The 22,470-nt window shown below is 37.6% G+C and overlaps 1 protein-coding gene across 1 annotated transcript in view; it reads left to right on the top strand.

The window, feature by feature from the left end:
• Positions 1-21,901, top strand: part of LURAP1L (leucine rich adaptor protein 1 like) — a 47,981-nt gene extending 26,080 nt beyond the window's left edge. The window contains exon 2 of the mRNA XM_004600343.2: positions 19,897-21,901. Within this exon, the coding sequence (XP_004600400.1) occupies positions 19,897-20,271 (375 nt within the window). The 3' untranslated portion in view covers positions 20,272-21,901. The remainder of the gene's footprint in view (positions 1-19,896) is intronic.
• The last annotated feature ends 569 nt before the right edge of the window (positions 21,902-22,470 follow it).

Below are 22,470 nucleotides of genomic sequence, written 5' to 3'. Positions count from 1 at the left end.
CCTTCATGCCACTAGTGAATCAAATCCTTATTTTAGTTGCCAAAATGAATCAGTGTTACAGAAACCAATAATTTTGTCTTAATTATATTAATCATATTACAATTCCGCATGGCACCTTTGTACCATAAATGACACAGAATCCAGCTGCATATCACTAACGCAGTTCCAGGATTTTATTTTATTATTATTATTATTATTATTGTTTTTTGGGTCACACCTGGCGATGCACAGGGGTTACTCCTGACTTTGCACTCAGGAATTAATGCTGGCAGTGCTCAGGGAACCATATAGGATGCTGGATTCGAACCCTGGTTGGCCACATGCAAGTCAAACATATATATATGTATGTATATATATGACTCTTAATGTTGATAAAGTTGCTCATATGTGAAATGAGTTACGGGTTACTAAGTATCTGTATCTTTGTTCTTTAATGAGGAATATCAGGCTTTTGTTTGGTTTTCTTAAAGAAAATAAACCTTTCTTCTCTAGTCACTCAGCATTAAAGGAATTCTCACTAGATTAGCTTCATTAAACAGTTATACAGAGTAGTTAAAGGCTGGAGACACGGTTCACTGGATAAGACTTTTGATTTCCGTGCAGCCAGCCTAGGTTCCAGCCGCCCCACCAAATTATGTTCCCCTGAGTCAGGCTAGGAGTGATCCCTGAGTGCAGAACCAGGAGTAAGCCTTGAGCCATAGTCCAGTGTAGCTTCAAAATCAACAAACAAAAAGCCACAATTTAAAAAGAAAATCCTGTTTACAGACATTTTAATGCACCCATCTAAAGCATAAAATATGTCTAGCAGTAGTTTGGAAACAATGTTATTATATTTGAAAGGCATGCAACAACTCTTTTTTTATTTAAGGCAACAGTATAAACACAGACTTCAGAGAAATGAAGCAAATCTTCAAATAGAGAGAGTAAGTCAAAACCCAAGAGGAAGAACATATGCCATGAGAATTCTTAGAACAACAAGACTAGGTTTATAGGGAGGAAATAGAACAGAGTAAGAATTTAGAGTCAAGACCTCTGACTTGAGAAGCACTCCAACCCATCTTTGCTTCTTAGGAAGATGGAAAGCAGTCTTGTTTCTCATACACAAATAAACTCTGAATTGAGGAGAATGAAATCTTGGTCTGCTTGTAGTTTGGCAGAATTAAGTCATGAAGTGTGATCCCTGGGCCACCGGAGATCGGGGGATAGCAGGCAGAGGACCTCTGCTTCCGGGTCCCATTGAGTCCAGAGTCCAAGGTCACAAAGTACCGCATTATCTGGGTGCCATGGGACTTCATTCATGCTTGAGGCTCGGCTGGAGCGTCCAGAAAGTGGCCTGGAGCGTGGTGGTGGTTGGGTACTGGAGGTACCTCACAGGCCACCCTCCAGATCTCAACGGCTGCTCCTCTCAGGCAGGAGTAGCAAATGAGGCCCCCATAGCCATGCCACCGGACTGCACGCCAGGCTGTTGTCACTCAGGGCGCCCAGAGGAGGGTGGGTGAGAACCCTCCCCGCCCCAAGGGACCCAGCCCTGGAAGCCACCCTCTTCCACTACCCAACCGCCTCCACACTCCAGGCTGCTTTCCAGATGCTCTGGCTGAGCCTCACACATAAATGAAGTCCCATGGAACCTTGGAATTTGTGACCTTGGACTCCGAACTCAACGGACCGGAAGCAGAGATCCTCTGCCTGCTATCCCCCAGTTTCCAGTGACCCAGGGACAACACCCAGAAGCCACACGCTGCCACACCCTGCCAGCACCAGATAATCTCCTCATCCAGCCACCCTCCAGATATAGGCTGCTCCTCCCAGATGGGACCCAGCCCCGGCAGCCAACCTGCAGTACCCTCGAGACACATTATAAGACACTTCCTACACATTTTCCATAATTACCACACCATATTTGATGGAGTTCAGACGTAGGCAACAAATCATAGAGAGTAATCACAAATCACGAGTCATGAAATCCTGTTAATTGTCGATTTCTCAAGCGGGCTCAGTAACCTCTCCATTCGTCCTTTCCCTGAAATTTTAGAAGTCTCTCTTGACTCGGCCCTCCCAAGAATGTTGCTCTGGAGGCTCTTTCAGGGTCAGGGGAATGAGAAGCTTGTTACTGGCTTTAGCATATGAATACACCATGGGAATCTTGCAAGGCTGTCCCATGTGGGCAGGAAACTCTCAGAAGCTTGCTAGTTTCTCCCAGAGAGAGAAGTAAGCTACAAGACATTGCGGCTGCAAAGCGGCCGCGCACTTCTGGGAGCTTGCTTTTAAGTCTCTGGATGTTGGCCAGTGATGGGATTTCACACACCTGAGCTCCTCTGCCAGAACGTTCAGGCCTGAGGCCTGTCCGAATGTGTGGAGAGGGGCCTCGAGCATGGCTGTGGTTATGTTCCAGTGGTCTTAGGCCACCGGGAGCTCTGCTCAGGGCGGGGAGGGAAACTGGAGCTCATCCCCTCTGAGGGGCCCCGGTAAAGATAGTCAGGCGCGGGGGCAAGAGTTCTCCCTCTTGGAGAACCTGGCAAGCTACCGAGAGTTTCATGCCTGCTTGGGAGATCCTGGTAAGCTCCCCGTAGCATATTCATATGCCAAAACCAGTAACAATGATGGGTCTCATTCCCCTAACCCTGAAAGAGCCTCCAATGTGGCACTGTTGGGAAGGACTAGTAAAGAGAAGCTTCTAAAATCTCAGGGCGGGGTTGAAGCCATAGCACAGTGGGTAGGGCAATTGCATTGCATGTGGCAGACCCGGGTTCGATTCACAGCATCCCATATGGTCCCCTGAGCACCACCAGGAGTAATTCCTGAGTGCATGAGCCAGGAATAACCCCTGTGCATTGCCGGGTTTGACCCTTCCCTCTCCAAGAAAACACTAAAATCTCAGGGCTAGGACAAATGGAGACATTACTGAGACTGCTAGAGAAAATCAATGATCAACAGGATGATGATGGTGACACACACATATACATACATATACACCTCTCGGAGAGCCCAGCAAGCTACTGAGAGTATCACGCCCACACAGGCAAAGTCTGGCAACTTCTCCGTGGCATATTTGATATGTCAAAAACAGTAACAATAGGTCTCATTCCCCTGACCCTGAAAGAGCCTCCAATTGTTGAGAAAGACGAGTAAGGAGAGGCTGCTAAAATCTCAGGGCTGGGAGAAATAGAGACATTACTGGTGCCCGCTTGAGTAAATTGATGAACAACAGGAATGTCAGTGATAATGACAGTCATGAAGTACCCTATGTATATTTCAGAAAGAAGTGATAAGTTAGCCTGGTGTAATTCTAAATTGTAGTCTTTGTCTAACAGACTTATACTGACTGATTTTTTTTTCTTTAATAGTCTGTACTGTTGCCTTTTCTACATTTCTGCCGACACTCAAGAACAGGCCTGAGAAGCTCATGTAACCCACTGACACTCTTTGGAGGGTAATTCAAAATAAGGCCTAATGTGATACTCTGATTAAGAGCTTATTTTTAGTACAAAGTAGTAAAGCTGTTCTGTGGATGGTAATAGCATGCTTGAAACTCATTTTTGCTTAACACTCCAGACATGATATACCTCTCAGTTAAATTTCTACCTTCCACCACATCTAGAGCCTCAGGCCCTCAAGTTTACCTGCTATTCCATGAGGATGGATTGTTTAATTTCTTCATTGCAGGTCTCAAGTCTAAAATATTCTTGCCACAGGTTACAAATACTTACGTGTTTCCAGTTCCATATCGTGCATTAATCAAATGTGATATTCCTTCTTTTCCCCAAGAAAATGATTTCATACATATTCTCTGCTAAGTTACCACAAACATACATTCTTTTGTTTCCCTATCACAACCATCTCTTTGATATTTGTTTATTGCTTTGCCACATCATCATAATTCTCATTAAAAATTAGGATTCATGGATAAGAAAGACCCATTGCACTAAGGTCATGCCTGCCACTTCTTTGCAATTTTTTTTGTATTTGATTATTTCCAATGTGTTTGTTTCTTCCAACTCCTGAAAACATAACAAAAATTCTTCAATCATGCATAAGATATATCAATCTAGTCATTCTTCATAATCAGACTCTGAGTTCATTCCAACAGTGTTCAACTGTGAGTGCTCTACCAGAGAATCAAGACATTTTAGGAATGAGAGTGATCTTAACAATCTTTGATATTCTCATTTACAGAGAAAAGAAGACATGAGATGATTAGGTGAGTTGTTGTGATTAACTTAGTAATGGAACCAAGACGAGAGCCATAGTTTTAGGTTTCTTTCTCATTCTCATTAAACAATACCATCAATGATGAATATACCATCAATGATTTTCAGAGTATCACACAATAAAGGGCAGTTATAACTTCTGTTTTAAGATATTTTTTGTATATTATTTCTGCTGGAGGGAGATCAGTATAGACATAAACAGGACAAATAATAACACCATCCAAAGGAAAACATATTCTTACATTCCTTGGTGAAATCATCTACATTAATTGGAATGCCATCTTAAGGTAGAACTGAATTGGAAAACTGAATATAATATTATGATCAATATTTGTGGAAAATAAAATATGGACAATTAAGTAAAGTGAACATTAAATGAGCATTAAATCAACACAATACTTGATAAATGCTGACTACCAAATAATCAAGGGCATAAATTTTTGGAGGCTAAGACCAAATTCATTCTTTCTTCATGGAATTCATGCTTGTTCACACTGAAACAATTAGTTGATGTATTAAAATTAGTGCATAAATATTCTCTTTTACTGTAGGGTAAAATTTCCCCTCGTAAACAGGAGAAAAGAAGTTGTAAATAAAGTTAAAGTGGCATTTAAGACCAAGGGACAGAATTCAATGAAAACATCTGTCAGAGAAGAATCACATTTTAAGGTTTCAGCCTGTCATCCACATGTTTATACTCTTCTGTATGCATCTGAAATTGTGATATATATATCACAATTTATATACATATATATGTGTATGTATATATATATATGTATATTTATATATGTTTGGGAGCCACTCCTCATAGTGTTCAGATTCCTGTCTTTATACTCAGGCATGATCACTCCTGATGAGTTGGGAAAATTATACAGGGAGCTGGTGATTAAATTCAGGTTGGTCACTTCCAAGGCAAGTACTCTACCTGCTGTCACTCCGGCCCCAGGTTTTCAATATATTTGATGACTCAAAAATGATACACATTCAGTAGAAACCATACTTTGAAATTTTTTTATTCTCTCAGGTTATTCATGCTGTGATGTTGGATAGTCTGTTACTTGACTGTGGATGAGGATAAGCAGCCAATATTTTATGAACTGTTTTCACTTCTGGTTCAGTATGACACAAGAGGCTCAGCATTTCATTGTAAAGTTGATTCTATTTTTGATGAGTTTGCTCACCTGTAGGCTAATGTAAACCTACCTAAGGTAGATGAGGCCAAGACATGGTATTGGCTAGGTAGATGCAGAAAATGCATTTTCCGTTTTTTGTTGTTTTTTTGGGGGGGAGTTGCAACACCCAGCAGTGCTCAGAACTTACTCCTGGCTCTGTGCTCAGGGATCACTCCTGGTTGGGCTCAAGGGTCCATGTGGGGTACTGGGGATTGAACCCAGGTTGACGGTGTACAAACTGAGTGCCCTATTGCTCCAGCTCCTCATTTTGCTAGTTTTACTTTAGGAGAGGCCTATCAGGAGAGGACTATTAGAGAGGCCTCTTCATAAATTAGCCGACCCATATTGAACTTTTTCATGAGCTGAAATATTTGGATAGATAAGCTAAAGGGCATTTATCTAAAGAATATTAAAATATTAGTTTGATATGATATGCCCATATATGGCCCTAATGTACTATAAATATAGTCCAAATAAGAATCATCTCAACTTGTCCACTTTCTTCATTAGATCCTTTAACATATTAATCATAGCACTGTAGCACTGTTGTCCAGTTGTTCATTGATTTGCTTGAGCAGGCACCAGTAACATCTTCATTGGAGACTTTTTGTTACTATGTTTGGCATATCGAATACGCCATGAGTAGCTTGCCAGGCTTTGTTGTGTGGGCAGGATACTCTCAGTAGCTTGCTGGGCTTCTGAGAAGGAAGGAGAAATTGAACCCAGGTCGGCCTCATGCAAAGCAAATACCCTACCTGCTGTGCTATAGTTCCAGTTTTTTTAAATTCCCAGATGAGTCTTGTAAAAGTAAAAACCACGAAAATGTGACATTTTCCCTGAGATAATGCCCTCTTAGAAATTTTAATTCTCGTGGTAGTTTATCCTAAACCTCCAGCAATTTATTAGTCTCAATTAAAAATGTTCTGGATGAAGTTGTTCCAACTGGGGCCTTAGCTTCCAGACTCTTGTTCTTCAGAAGCTATGAGGATCTGCGTCCACCTGTTTGTCTCCCAAGAGCCTCCTTTTGCACTATGACCTCAGTTCTCTGAAAGATTTAAGAGCTATTGATTTCAGCTTGTTCAGCATTTTTCTTACTGTGAGGATGAGTAATAACTTCTAAACTTTATATGTCAGACTGAAATCATCTGAGAATAATAGTTTCATTAGAGCTTGGTAATAATGTCATCAAGGTTACAGACACATAGAGTAGTACACAAGTTCAGCTCCAATTTACCCCAATAGAGTGAGTATTGCAAAAAATGAATCACAGTTTTTCATTTTCCAGTTCATAATAAAGTTGTGTCTGCTCAGTAACTGAAATCTACTATATTTGCAACTGCATTATTTTGTAAAAGACCACACAGAGGGCCATAATATAAAGATAGAACAGGGGTTTGGATGCTTGTTTCCATGCAATTTACCCAAGTACAGTCTCTGGCGCCCCATAAGGTACCCTGAGCAGTGCCAGAAGTGATCACTGGGCAAAGAATCAGAAGTAAGTCCTGACTTCTGCCTGAGCTCTGCCTGGCCCCAAATTCAAAAATTGGGGGGAGAAAAAAGGAAAAGAAGGGAGGGAGGGATAGGAGAGCAGGGAAGGAGAAAGAAAGAAAGAAAGAAAGAAAGAAAGAAAGAAAGAAAGAAAGAAAGAAAGAAAGAAAGAAAGAAAGAAAGAAAGAAAGAAAGAAAGAAAGAAAGAAAGAAAGAAAGAAAGAAAGAAAGGGAAGAGGAAGGGAAAGAAGAGAGGGAGGGAGGGAAAGAAGAGAGGGAGGGAGGGAAAGAAGAGAGGGAGGGAGGGAAAGAAGAGAGGGAGGGAGGGAAAGAAGAGAGGGAGGGAGGGAGGGAGGAGGAAAGAAGGGAAAGGAGGGAGGGAGAGGAAAGGGAGAAAGAGGAAAAAAGGAGGGAAGGAGAGGGAGGAATGGAAGAGGACGGAGAAAGTGGAGGAAGGGAGTAAAAGGGAGTGAAGCAGAGAGTAAGGGGGACGAAGACAGGGAAGAAGAGAGGAAGGGAGAGAAGGAAATGAAAGAAAAGAAAAGGAAGAAAGGAAATCCCAAAATCCTTTGGAGCTAGGGAGAGTACTCAAGAGGATAAATTGCTGCCTTGAATGAGCAAGGATGAGTTAGATCTCTGAGACCAGACCACCTGGAAGACATTGCAAGGTCTCTAGATGTGCTGGATATGACTGGTGGCTCCTGAGCAAGCACTACATCAGCAGGCTTTCAACACCATCCCCGCATCCCACAGGAGAGCCCCACCCAGATACTTTATTTAAAAAGTTACAAAGCACTATCTGAAATTTCAGCATGGATCTTTGCAACAAACTTTCAATTTTGGATAAAAATGTACTATTTGCAAAGCCCAATAAAGTAATAGCACAATAAAAGAGGGTATGCCTATATACACACAACTATGATATATTAACTTAGGTATAAGTGATTATAGGTATGCTTATACTCACTTAAAGCATAATTCATAGGAAGCACCCAATAAATTGCTAGAATTAAAATTCCCAACTCTGTTTTTTATTTTTTAACAAGGCAGGACATTAGGCAAGAAAGTATTGTCAGGGAGTGTTGGAATACGACAGGTGTTTCTCTTGGCACTCTTTAGGGCATGAGATCACTGTTTGAATGGGTGTCACTTGGAAATCTCCACCCACAGTTTCCAAATGAGATTAGTCATTATTTAGGCATCATATGAAAACAGAGAAAAATATGTTTTGACCATAATAAAGTGAAACTTTCCCAAATATTGACAAATTGTCAACATTGGGTAAAAATTGATGATTGTAACACAATTCTATTGCTTTATCTATGTTTTCTTTGTAAAGAACCATTTCATGGATGACCCTCTATTTATTTATTTATTTATTTTTGCATGGCAGAGCCTGGCAAGCTACCCATAGCATATTTGATATGCCAAAACCAGTAACAAGTCTCATAATGGAGACATTACTGGTGCCCGCTCAAGCAAATCGATGAGCAATGGGATGACAGTAATACAGTGATTTCTTTATTTATTTGTTTTGGGGTATTACTCAGAAAGACATTCCCAGTGCAGTGCTCAGAGATCACTCCATCACTATGAGGACTCTCGGGTGCTAGTGATCAGACCAAAATATCCTTTCTTTTTAACAACCAAAAAAAAGTGGTTTAACATAGGGAAAAAATACACACCAGAAATACAAGCAACTCTCCCTTCCATTTGCTGCTGCTGTTTCAGCGAGCTGAATTCACACACATCTGGCTGCGGTGTCCACATCCTTAGTTGTGTTGCTCATCAAGAGTAGCACATCTGCTTGCAGGGTGTTTACACAAAGAGCCACAGTGTTCCCCAGGAATACCAGTTAGTTGTGCTGCTCCTGCACATTCTTTTCATAGTATTCTCCAGGAGTCACTGTGGTGCTTATACCTGTGTGTACTGGCATTTGCTCTCCTGGTTTGTGACTCACATACCTTTAGTTGCAGTTCTTATCAGGGCTTACACTCTTTAGGTGCTCACAGAGAGTACCAGAGAGTGGAGAAGCAAGGACATACTTGCCCAAGGACATTAGGGCACATATGGGAGACTGGACATCAAATCCACAACTGTATGCCCGTGCTTTCTTTTCTCCATCCTTTCTCCCGTTCTCCCTTCTACCCTCCATTCTCTCCATTCTCTCCATTCTCTCCTTCCTTCCTTCCTTCCTTCCTTCCTTCCTTCCTTCCTTCCTTCCTTCCTTCCTTCCTTCCTTCCTTCCTTCCTTCCTTCCTTCCTTCCTTCCTTCCTTCCTTCCTTCCTTCCTTCCTTCCTTCCTTCTTCCCTCCATCTCTCCTTCCTTTATTTTTTGAGTCACACCTGAATGTTCTCAGGGCTTACTTTTGACTCCATGCTCAAAGGACTATATGTGGTGCCAGGAACTAAATTAGGGTCATCATGGACACAAAGGAAGCACTTTAATCTCTGTCCTGTCTCTCTAGTCCTTGGAAGGTGCTTTTAGTCACTAAATCATTCCCTAAAACCCATGTATTAAATTTTTGTGCCTTCCCTAACTTCTTCCTTCCTTTCTCCTTTTGAGACCAAAGTAAATTCTTCTAATTAAGTGAAGAATTCTAAGAAACAAGGTATAATTTTATAAATTTGTTTAAAAGTTGGGCTGGAATGGAGCGATAGCACAGTGGGTAGGGCATTTGCCTTGCACCGGGGTTCAATTCCTCCACCCCTTTCAAAGAGCTCAGCAAGCTACTGAGAGTATCTCGCCCACACCGCAGAGCCTGGCAAGCTACCCATGGCATTTCGATATGCTAAAAACAGTAACAACAAGTCTCACAATGGAGACATTACTGGTGCCCACTCAAGGAAATCAGTGAGCAGTGGGATGACAATGATACAGTGACAGTTTAAAAGTTAATTGTGTCAACATAATTAACCTATCAGTGACTTCTAATGTCCTAAAGTTATATCTGAATGCTATCATCTATATTTGGTTTATTATCTTATTGTCAAATACCTTTTACAGCCCACAAATTATAGAGACTATTATTTTTTAGTGACTGCCATCGAAATCAACATCTATGTCATTAAATGCCTGAGGTATTATCATTTCCTCTTAGAATAATAATCCCAACTTTATTATCAATATCACTTATGCTTTATCACTCACTTAAACTATCAAATAACCTATATTTAGGAAGGTTATCATATGGGAGATACAGGTATCTCCATTACCAGAGACCTTGAATTTTTGAATTTCCTTAAACATTCCCATTGCCATAGAAAACTATTTAATAATTTACTCTATTTTTAACTTTTTTTTCAAACAGGAAACTAATGTATCAGTAGAATAGTATTCCTTAGACACAGTGCTACAGTATCCATAACCTATTCATAACTTATTCATAAGTAGATGATCCTCTGGATCCTTGCTATTCAAAGTGTGCTTTCTCTATTAGCAGCACCGTGCATTGGTTACTGATGGGTCACAATAATGCAAAAAAATGGTGTTCAACAGTAAACTTGTGTTATCTCATGGTTTTTGATGTCTGAACACGAATGAGAGGTGCTTTGGTCTGGGATCAGTTGGTAATAAACAAGTCAGCTGAGAATGCTTTATTCAGGAAGATTGCCCCAGGCTCGCCCATCTCAGTAACTAGCGGCAGTTGTTAGGCCAGCTTCTTTCTAGCTATTGTGTCCAGATACCAGTTCCCTATCATGTGTCTCTCACAGTAGCACAATTCACAGCTGTGAGATGGTCCTTCTCAGAGCTAGAGCGTTCCCAAGACAGAAACTCAGGGTATTTTTGTTACCTTTTCTCAGAAGTCATATTCCATCATTTTCTTTTCCTTTTTTGTTCTTGGCTTATGGCTTGCTCCTGACTCAGCTCTGAGATCGCTCCTGGCTGGCTTGTGGCACCACATGGGGTGCTAAGGATCAAATGTGGGTAGGCCACTCGAAAGACAAGAGCCCTGCACACCGTACTATCACTCCAATCCATATACCATTATTTTTGCCATATTTCCTTCCTTAGAAAAGTCAGTCTGCACTCAAAGGCAAAGAACTTCACAAGAAATTAGAGAACAGGAGAGGAGTTCCTAGCATGTAGTTTAGAGGCTGCTTACCTTTATTTGATGTCATTCGGGGACTCGTTAAAAGTGGAGGAACTAGTGAACAGTAGCTGAGTTTAAACAAGATTTCTGAGTCAAACTGTTTATGTTAAAAGTTGAGTAACATTGCTTCAGGAGAAGATTCATACATTTCATTCTGTCGCAGAAACAGCTACCTTACTTAATGTTATTCATACTACCAAGTATGACTTTCTAAGAAGTGCAGTGATCAGCTCTTTGCAAATCAGTAATGCCCTACTCAAAAAAGAAAAAAATAATAAAAATTGAGGGTACTTCAGTGCCAGTAGGCTGTAGTTATCAGATTTGAAATAGAAATGGGAGACAGAGGAAGAGAAGGGGGCATCAAGATTATGATAAGTAGATCTAATATGATAAGCATCTAGAAATTACTAAAAAAGATAAGTATCTATGTGATGAAGGATGCCTGGAACTATGTGACTAAAAAAAACACAGACCTGTTTCCTCAATAAATCTTAAGTATGTTGCTAAATAATTCTGCATTATTAATGCTCTGTCTACAGTGGTGATCCATTACTCTATGATTCTAGTTGGTTCTAATTGGTTCTGTTTACCATGACAGAGAAGTATGCAACATAATTTAGAAATATATCTGTTAAAAGTTATAACATATGGGGCTGGAGCAATAGCACAGCAGTAGGGCATTTGCCTTGCACGTGGCCAACCAAGGTTCAATTTCCAGCATCCCTTATGGTCCCCCAAGCATCACCAGAAGTGATTCCTGAGTGCATGAGCCAGGAGTAACCCCTATGCATCACCGGGTGTGACCCAAAAAACAAACAGCAAAAAAAAATTATAACATAAAAGTGCTTTCGTGTGTCTTAGGTGTCTCAGTTATTCCATTTCAAATACATTTCATGTGTCAATGATGCTGAATGATCTTTATTCAGAGTTTGAAATCTTTCTATAAAAAGCACTATGATTTTGGTATAAGGAGTTTAAATTTCCTTCAGTTTGGTAGAAAAAATAAAATTACATTATGCTTTAAATCTTACATAGGAAAAATAAAACTCTAAGCAGAAAGGGGATGTAAAATTCTCTAATCTATTACAAAATAGGATAATTAGGTAAAGCCTAGTTTTGTATCTTCAGATAAGTTAGAACCACCATCATTAAGTTATGTAAGCTGTTAAATTTATATGAATTTTATACACAGTAACTATTAAAACTTAAGTAATTAATTGATATAAAAGCAATAATTTATGAAATAGATTCAGTAGATTCTTAATTGTCATCACCTTGTTGTGATTTGTACACTTTACCCTTAATTATCTTCTTGAAATTATTTAAAAATCTTAGCTATAATGTGAAAACCTTATATGATCCTGTACTTCTCAGCCTGTCTTAGCAACTCTGTTTTCCTAAATACCATTTGCAAAGTACCATTACACTGGTACTCTGAAATTGGCCATAGTTGGAGTAGTTACAGGCTATAAGTTAAAAAATATGAATTAGAACACAACCTTGGAAAAAATGTTAGTACTAAGATTACACTTAAAAAGATATCAGAAACCTACTTAAATATATTATCAATAGCACAAACATGGGGAATACTCTTCATTTACTCAAATACGACTAATCTAGCAATGCTATTCACAAACATGATAAACAAGCCTTCACACACCTAAGGTTGATGTGAAAACAGACTGAAGTCTAATGAATACAATTTTTATTTGGTAAAAATAGTTTAATATTCAGCCACATATAAAAATTTACCAAAATTTATTCAGAAAAGATTTCATAGATTGAAAACAAACCCCACTGTTAATTATGGTTGAGTTACCAAAAGCTTGCTGTGCATACAAGAGCTTAGCAAAAAAACTGAAATAAAAACTCAAGCATTCTCTGCATTAATTAGTTACATGGAATTTACAATAAATACTAGATTACTTTTCAATTCCATTTTTGAAGTGTGAGTTCCTTATGTTTTAAATCAGCAGAGTCTGTTACATGTGTGTGGCTCTGCTTTCCCCAGGAGCCTGTGGTTAAGCCTTTACATAATACCACCCTGCAGACTTCTTTCTTCCCAGTCTAAGCATAGCCATATAGATTACAGAGTTACACATTCCACGTCCTTTCTTTTACAGAAAAATGCTGTTTTAGGTTCTACACTGAAAAATGCACATGCAGAATGATCACTTACTATAAATTACTGCGAACACTTTGATCTGTGTGAGCTTCTTATGTGATTTTCCCTGCAACAAATATGGGGAGTCCATGTGTTTGTTCAAATCATTCCAGAATAGCTCTTCTCGGGTTATTTATCCCTCTTGCATTTGTCAAAATTTACTTTGCAACAACAACAACAGATCTGGGCTCACATAAATGGATTTGGGTGAGGGAGGAGTGCGGGTGAGATTTCTATGAAAAAAATGAAGGGATATGGCACTCTAGCACTGAATATGATTTGGAAACATGTACACCTAGAACATACAGATATAAAATGCTTGTAAACTAGTGCTGCTTAAATAATTTTTTGAAAATAACAAAAAAAGTGTCAAAGAAGCAATTTTCACTGTACCCATATATGGAGAAGGAATCATAAACAACTATTATGTAGGCCTTATGGACTAAAAAGCTCCCTGTATCATTTGAAAACAAGACTCCTCACCAGAAGAAACTGTACAGATATTAGGAAGAGACCCAGTAGTAGGAATTTATGTTTAAGACTTAGAGAAATCACTTGTTACCCTTTCACTGTATAAGCCAGATGCAACTTTTCAATTTATCAAAACTACATCAATCAACCCATTCCCCTGATGTGAGTTTTGAGGAATTACTCTTCTATAAAGTTTTGGGAAAATAACTAATGATTTTAGTTATTGTTCGGTTCCACAGATAAACAACACAAATGAAAAAAAAACATAGCTGACTGATATAAAAGTGGAATTCTCAATTGCCCAATTAGAAACAAATTTTGTTATAAATTTGAACTGGTTGAAAAAAGCAGAAGTAAAGCATTGGCAGAACAGCACTGACTTATTAAAAATGGCCATAGGCTTTTTCCCTGAAGTATGTGAAACTAAAGGTAGTGAGTGGAAATGTGGTACAGCTTTTTCTCAGACTGCAGAGACAATAATATTTGTATAGATCCTCAGAGAAAAGTTACATCTTTTGCTTTATAAATATAGCTATTAATAAAATTGCCAAACCATTCAAGAATGAGTAGGTAGAAAAATCCTTTGTGGTCATCAAATTGAGGTCATGCTGAGTTTTGAAAAGGGAAAAATTTATAAATTAGGAGCATATGCAGAGATTTATTAGTGTAAACTACCAGAAAAAAACAATACTCCAGGTACCTTTATAGAATGTCTTTTGTATGAACAGATAATTCTGAAATTTATATTTTGTACACTTGGAAATACATATGTGAAATTTAACAAAAGCCTTTCACCATTACAAATTAGAAAAAAAGTGATCATTTTCTCTTAATTAGAAACTGGATGAAGGCATTGCATTAAAAGTTAGATCTTATCTTTTCTCCTTTCTCATTTCTGTGATTATAGACTAGCCTTTGTCCCTTCTAATTTGTATTTCAACTTGTTGGACATTTGGAATTTAGGTCATGATACTGTTGGTTTTTCAACAGGAATGCAGAGCTAGGAGATAACCAGCTTTTATCAGATTAGCCAGTTCTCATAAATAAAAGGATAAATATAGCTAAGAAGAACTTCATGAGGTAAATGCGCACATATTGCTGTTCCACCCTGCAATGTGATAAGAGATAGTGGAAAATCCTCCTATTTTGAAGATGCATTCAACAGCTCATGGGTACATTTCAATTAATATATTGACTTTGAAGATTTTATATGTTTATTTTGGAGCAGAATACACATATGACCACATAATTTTATTTGAGCCAATGGCTAGCCCCAAAATAACTTTACCTTATGACTTCTGATAAGGTCATTAAAATCCACATTTTGGCTTTAGCCCTGAGTTTTTATTAGTTAAAAAATATTAGCTAATATTTTAATAGCACCTAGAGGTATTTTGAGCAGCAAAATGGATGGTTCTCTGTCTCCTCTATAACCTGGACACATTTCTAGAGTAGAACAATTTAGTAACCAAATAACTACAAGAATAACAAAGATTCTGAATCAATTTCAAAAGCTAGGGAAGGAAATCCTGAGATTATCTGATCTATGAAAACTTCTTAAATATAATCTCCATGATGAGGAGCAGATAAAAGTGACAAACTGACACCCCTTCATTGAATTAAATTTTAACTATTTGTCAAAAATTATTGTTTATGGACTGTTTTACCATATCCTGTGACTTGCTAGAGTTCAAAATAAAACCCCATGATTTTTCTTCATGTGCATGAACACTTAAGAACTATGATGTCAAGCCACTTAGTCTAACAGTCACTTAAATAGTGACATAGATAGTCCCCAATTCTGTCATATTTTTCTTAGACAACCTCACATAATCAAAAATGCTCTCATTTAGAAACTCAAAATTGAAAATTTTGACTGGTCTTTTTATTGGATATTACTTTTTCAATTCATATACTGTCACTTTTATATACTGTCACTATTTCAATGACAGTGTAGTAGAAAACATAGATCTGGAAAAGTTTGTTATTAAGGATACTTGTTCTTTGAAAATAACTCATTAGTTTATCATTTGTCCAAAACTAACATGAAACTTCAGCATTTATTCACCCTAGGGTAAAAAAACCTGTTATGCTACAATTTTGAACCAAGAGAGACTAAGAATGAAAATAAACCTCACTGCAATAATTCTAAGAATCAGAGTAGAAGGAATAAAGAGAAAAAAGAAAAGGGTATTCCTTCCAGGATAAATCAGTGAAAATATTTTAAGGGAGGCAATGTCCTATTTGTTTACCTCTTGTTTAACTCATTTCCCCAAGTATTTACAGAACACCTGTGCTGTGCTCCTATCACCAGTAATCACCTCAGAACAAACAGAACGTTTAGAGTGTGATTCGCACCTTTGAATCCATGTCCTTCAGACCTACTATTTTGTAATCTACATTTAAACTAGAGGTTGCACCAGTTACTGAGAATTTGAATTCTGAGAATAAATAAAAATAGCATTATGGATAGGGGATATGACTCATTCATTGAGCACTTAACTTGCATGTCTGAGACCCTGGGTTTGGTTCCCATCAACTTAAAAATCACCCTTAAGAAAAATTAAGTGGGACCGCATGCTTGGAATGCTTTAATATGGAAATGTTATTTCCTGGAGCTACCTCTTTCTTTCCTCTCAAGTCACATATCACTGGTGTATGGCAAAAGTCAAAGGGAAATCATTCCTGACGACGGTCCACTATGAAGCAGTGATGCAGCACTTGAACAAATACTAGTTGAGTGACTACCCACACTATTTCAAGCAGTGAACAGATAGACCTAGTCCCATAAATTCTGGTGCTGACATGCTTACAGAGGAAGCATGAAATTATAAGTAAACAATATATGGCTGATTTAAGCTAGGCATACATACATACATATTATGTATCCATACATACATATATTATGGAATCCCCACATGAATGTAGCATAAAACAAGATATGGAGATTAGATACATATGGAGGTCAGAAAGGGGCTGTCTAAAAACAGACACCTTAAACTTAGGAAATGAGAAATATTTCTTAAATTCTCATTGTCCCCTGAGTAAGGGGGCAGCTGGGCTGTTCAGCATCTCATCTGAAAGAATGTCAGGGTTTCTTGGATGGGGTAAGACTGTGCTCAATCAATTTTAGAAGTTGATTTAAAATTTTAGACCCAGTTTTAGAAGAACCAGGCTGAATAACAGTAAGGAAAGTCAGGGCAGCTTCCGAAGAGAGAGCAATATTATGATTCAGCTTTGTGGTGATTGCTCATACCTCAAGGTTCATCAGTAGCAGGGTAACCACACCTCAGTTCTAGAAAAAAGCAGGTACAGCAGCCTGGAACTCTGTGAGCTCCAAGTCATGGAGGGCAGCCATGTGAACTGTCTGTCCCAGGGCTCCCACAGTAGGAAGCTGTTTACTCTCTCACCAGGAGGACACACTGTTAGACATAGTGAATTCTGTAACTATTAGCTCAGATCAACACTTTCTAACTGACTTGCTTTCATCATTTTATTTTTCCACAGCAGTAGTTCAATGACCTATGAATGTTTGCTTTCAGGAGAAAGAGATTTTTTTAAAATGTATTTAAACAAATCATTGCATAGTTAAAGGAAGTTTTGTTACTTCATAAACTACATCCTTCTTATCTATTTTACTCAATAAAACTAAAAATAAAAATAGTATTTAATGCAGCCGTTTTGTAACTCTGGGGTTGCTGACTCTGGAGTAATGTTCAAAGAGATGTTGGGATCATGGACTTACCGTTTTTAAGAGCTGAACTTCCACAAGTGCTAAATAAATTATTATTTCTTTAAAAAAGAGTCAGTCGTTAGGAGATATTTAAGGATATGAAGTAAATATAAGCTATGGCTTCTTTCTTGAAGGCACTTAAAACTTGATAAAGGACCAACTAAAAGACCCAACAGTGGGTAGCAGTATAATACCTACAAAATTGAACTATACTCAGATGGACAAACTAAAAAAGGACTTTAGAGGTTAATTGAGTCAGCAGAGGGGGCTGGAATTAGCAAGACAGAGCTTGATGGAAGAAAAAGGACTTCAAGAATGGGCAGTATATTGAGAGGAAGTGTAAAGTTATTTCAAGTGAGGGGATTAATGGAACACACCCAGAACTAGTCATGGACAAGAGCCTTTTCAAGGAACAAGGCGAGGACGTGAACAAAATGCAGCTGTGGTTTATTTGAGGAATAATTGGGAAATGGTCACACTTATATTACATCAGCTTTCTGATGGGCACAGCAGAATTTTATCAGTTACACATACCTAACTAAAGAATTTTGAGAAAACTTTGGCTCATATTGATTTTTTTAAGCTCCACAAATTTTTTTTCATTTGTAAATATTTGCCCTATCACTAGTAACTTGAACAGTACCTTGATGGATCATGGGATGTGAGGGTGAATTTCAACATAAAGACTGACAGAAAACCTCCCCCTCAACACACTTCTTTTTGGGGAAATTGAGACAACAGAACACATAAGAAAACATCCAAAGGTTTGCTAAGTTCACATCCTGCTATTCACAAATATAGCTATCTTTGTCATTTATTTTTGTTGTTTCCCCCCCCCTCAGGGAAGATAAAGAAGCCAAATCATAGGAGTAACTTTTGTTAACAGGCTAATTAAAGTAGGGTTTTTAAATTACTTTATATAATAGAGATATACTCTTACATATATGGAGTCATTGATATAAATTTCATCTTTCCTAATGTTTATTTATTACGCTCACACAATCCAAAGTTCACTTTTAGTTATGGATTAACTCCTAACCAGGAAATACTTTAATTATAGGATTGCATGCACTGAAAGACAATAGGTTCTTTCTCCATTATGGATTGAGTCATGCAAGAGTAAATCTCTCTGATAACTGTAGAAACCCAATAATTAAAATCAGCTTTTAACCTTAAAGATACAATACCTTAGATCAGGACATTTGTAAAAGACATAGGAAAAATTCCAGAATCTTCTAGAAATCTCATGTCCCAAATTGGATTTGGTATGTTCCAGATCTAACTGAAGCAAAAAATTGGATATACAGAAAATATGTTTTATCTTGTAGAGTTTTCAGCCTAGCATTCATTGTCACTATTTTATTTTCACAGAATATATTTTTCACAGAAGCAATTTACTTCTTCTAGCTGGAGTGATAGTACAGCAGGTAGGGTGTTTGCCTTGCACTCGGCCAACCTGGTTTCGATTCCCAGCATGCCATATGCTTCCCCGAGCACTGCCAGTAATAATTCCTGAGTTCATGAGCCAGGAGTAACCCCTGTGCATCACCAGGTGTGACCCAAAAAGCAAACAAACAAACAAAAAGTAAATGCATTATTATATACTATAAATTTTCAAGCAATGACAAAGAGTGGATGTCTTTTCTATAACTGTCTGTTTTCTCTAGATTTCAGTTCGTTTGTCTGTTAAATGGAAATTAAAATAATAACTATGGATCATCCTTGCTATTATAATGAATATTGAGATTGTATAAAGTTTTCCTGGCATATTCACAATAAATTGGGCCTATGGCAATCATAGTGATGATGAGTCCTTGATTTCTACATTCTTAGTAGTACATTCTTAGGCTAGTGCTCACAAGCCATATACATATTCCCAATAAACATAGATAAACGATTAATCTGTCCAGAGCACGTAGCTGTCTTAATATTGCACTTAACATACAATATCATGTTTTCAGACAGCTTGGTTAGGACTAGGCATACAGTGGAAATTGTCTTTTACTGAGTCTGATACATCTGGCAAAAATTGGATTCTTCAATTACAACGCATCCCATTGATCAACAGTTTTCAAAAGTATATTCAGATCAAGTCAGTTTCTATTTTATTATATGCATTTATAATTTTGGATGGCCAAGGAGATAGCTCAGATGGACATGTCTAATATATGTGTGGCCTGAATTTGATCTGCCACCTTCTGACCCAGCACCATTTGGTGGAAACCTGAGAGGCCAAAACCTCATGCCCAGACCACCAAGCCGAGCACCACTGGGGTGGGGAAAGAGTGCGGGAAGAGGTCCTTATTAAATTGACGGGGTAGTCTGGAGAGCTAGTAAAGGGAGTGAGACCCTAGTTCAATCTCCAGCACTAAATACGGTCCTCAAGCATCCCAAGTTACCCTGAGTACAGATCCAGGAGTAAGTCCTGGGAAGCCCTGCCTACTGTGGGCCCTCACCTCAAAAAAAAAAAAAAATACTGAAAAAGGTAAGAAACCAAATGAATATTGCCTCTTTTGGTCAAAGAAAAGAAATCTAGCTTATTTTCCTTCTTTTCCTTTCTCTATAGGTTAATCTCAGAGCCACAGATGTTCGGCTCATGCGCCAGTTGCTAGTTATCAATGAGAGCATTGAGTCCATCAAGTGGATGATTGAAGAGAAAGCCACCATCACCAGCCGAGGCAGCAGTCTCAGTGGCAGCCTGTGCAGTTTACTGGAGAGTCAGAGCACCTCTTTACATGGCAGCTACAACAGCCTACATGACGGCAGTGATGGACTGGATGGCATCTCGGTGGGGAGCTATCTGGACACTTTGGCAGATGATGTCCCAGGCCATCAGACTCCATCAGACTTGGACCAGTTCAGCGACAGCTCCGTATTAGAGGACTCACAGGCGCTGCACAAACATCCCAAATTGAATTCTGAATACTACTGCTTTAGCTAATCACCCATTTTATTTGCATGGGATTGGTGTGCAATTAACTTGTATTTATCCTTCTTCTCTGCTGCTATATTTTTTGGTGTGATTTCTTTCTTTTATATGACAACCTTTTAGAAAAGAAGCTTATTTTGGAATTGCTCAGTGATATTTCTGTTGCTCCTATATTTCTCGTCTGGACTGATGGTTCTTTCTCTCATATCTCTATTTATTATAACGATTGTTCTCCCTTCATTTTTAGTGGCACAAATAAAGTAGGGAGAAAAGACTAAGCAATAATTATATTTTGTTTTCAGGGCAAGGATGCCAAGAATTACAAAAACAAAAATCTTTGCTAAATTTTACAATAAACCAAAGTCTGATAACAATTCATTTTGTTGCCTGTATTCTTAAATAACTTTAAGATTAGTATTTCAGAAGATAACTAAGGTATATTACTATTTATTTAAGTTTTGAGTCAAATGCTTAGGAAAAAGTTAGGCATTATTTCTAGGAGACAACTTCCTAATGTCAAATCAACAATACAGTCATATGCTTCTACATGACAATAATTCAGAAGCTCTAGCTATATGCAATTCAAATTTGTGTTAGTACTATAGATCAACATTTTGTCATTGATTATCTTAACTTTTATCTTAGATTTAGATGTATGAAAATATTTTCTTTCAAATTTCAAATTATTAAAATTAGGTCATACAGGTTATTCCTACATCATGAAAATAGCATTTCTCACTGACATGATTTTGCAGGTTGTTTTGGGGATCTGAGAATGCTGAAATATTATTTTAAATAAATGAAGAGGAACAGCATTCCTGGGCACACCCAACAAATAACCAACCGAATGTTACCAAAGAAAATGTTGTATTTTTTGATAGTGGAGGAAAACTTTACAGTGATTAAAGATCACTTAAAGATGTCCTGAAAATAATTTCGATTTGAGATTTTGTTGGTAGTCATTTATGTGCATTTTGAAATTCTAATTATATATGTACATATATATATACACACAAATGGATGAATAGGTGAATAGAGAATGTGGTTAGGAAAGCAGAATAATTCATCTATACAGTACATATGATTCATTTCATCCTGTGATTGATAAGTCATCTCTTCGTTGTCAGAAATGACACCTGGAAATATAACTCAGTAGTAAACATTCAGCTTTAGTGTGATATTATTAATCCTTTACACTTCTTCTACTTGATAAATAGTGACTACAGTTGAGATTTCTAACTGTTCTTTGTAATGATATATTTTGCACTAAGCACTTTAAGATATGAGTCAAAAAGTTCTCCTGTTTACAGGTGAAAAACTGTCTTTAGTCAAAAATTATTTTTCAAAAGTGTCTTTTGTTTAAATACTTATTATACATACCAAACTTATTGTTTCCAGAACATATACTATTCAATTCAATTAAAATTTATGTGTCTATATTTTTATGAGTTCTTTTTCATAAATTTCCTGATAAATAACTTGTTGCAATTATTATTGCATGAGGGGATTATCTCATTTCTATATTTGAGTAAATAGAGATACATACATAAATGGGTTAAATTTATAAGTCTGACCTTTGAATTTGACTAAACTATTACTAATAATAATTCTAGATAGCCTATTTTTTACCAACTGAAGTAAACAATGCAACATAGAGAAGAAATAAAAATAATTGCTGTAACCTAAAAAAAGTGACCATTTTTCTTCCTTCTGGGATCCATTTTAAGATTATGGCAAACCAGGGAGTTGGCCAAATGTCAACTATTTTTCATAAATTTCTCTTTTTCTGCTTGCTACTAATTTTAACTTATCAAAAACTAGTAGTTATCTATCTTTGCTAATTTTAATTTATAATTCAATTAAGCAATTTTGGCCTCAATTTACCATATTTAAACACAAGAGCACAAATTATCTCTGAGTAGAAAAATCACCCTTAAAATTAAGACTGATGAATTTCAAGAAGGTAATAAAATCTATTACCACAATCCTGTGGCATTGCAGGGAGAATCACTTCAGCAAGATTGAAGAGGACATACTAGAAGAATAAAAATGTTTACTGTCTTCACATCATGAATTCAAACTGGCAAATTTCTTTAACAATTCATTTTTCCTAACATCTCCTGCTGCTATTTTGACCATTGCACAACCTATATAAATTTATTCACTCTAGAACGAAAATGCAAAAGCACAAGATTATAATATGAGAGAAGT

The sequence above is a fragment of the Sorex araneus genome, chromosome 1 (assembly GCF_027595985.1).
Source record: "Sorex araneus isolate mSorAra2 chromosome 1, mSorAra2.pri, whole genome shotgun sequence".
In the NCBI taxonomy this organism is placed as follows: Eukaryota; Metazoa; Chordata; class Mammalia; order Eulipotyphla; family Soricidae; genus Sorex; species Sorex araneus.
This window is presented reverse-complemented; position numbering and strand designations above follow the sequence as displayed.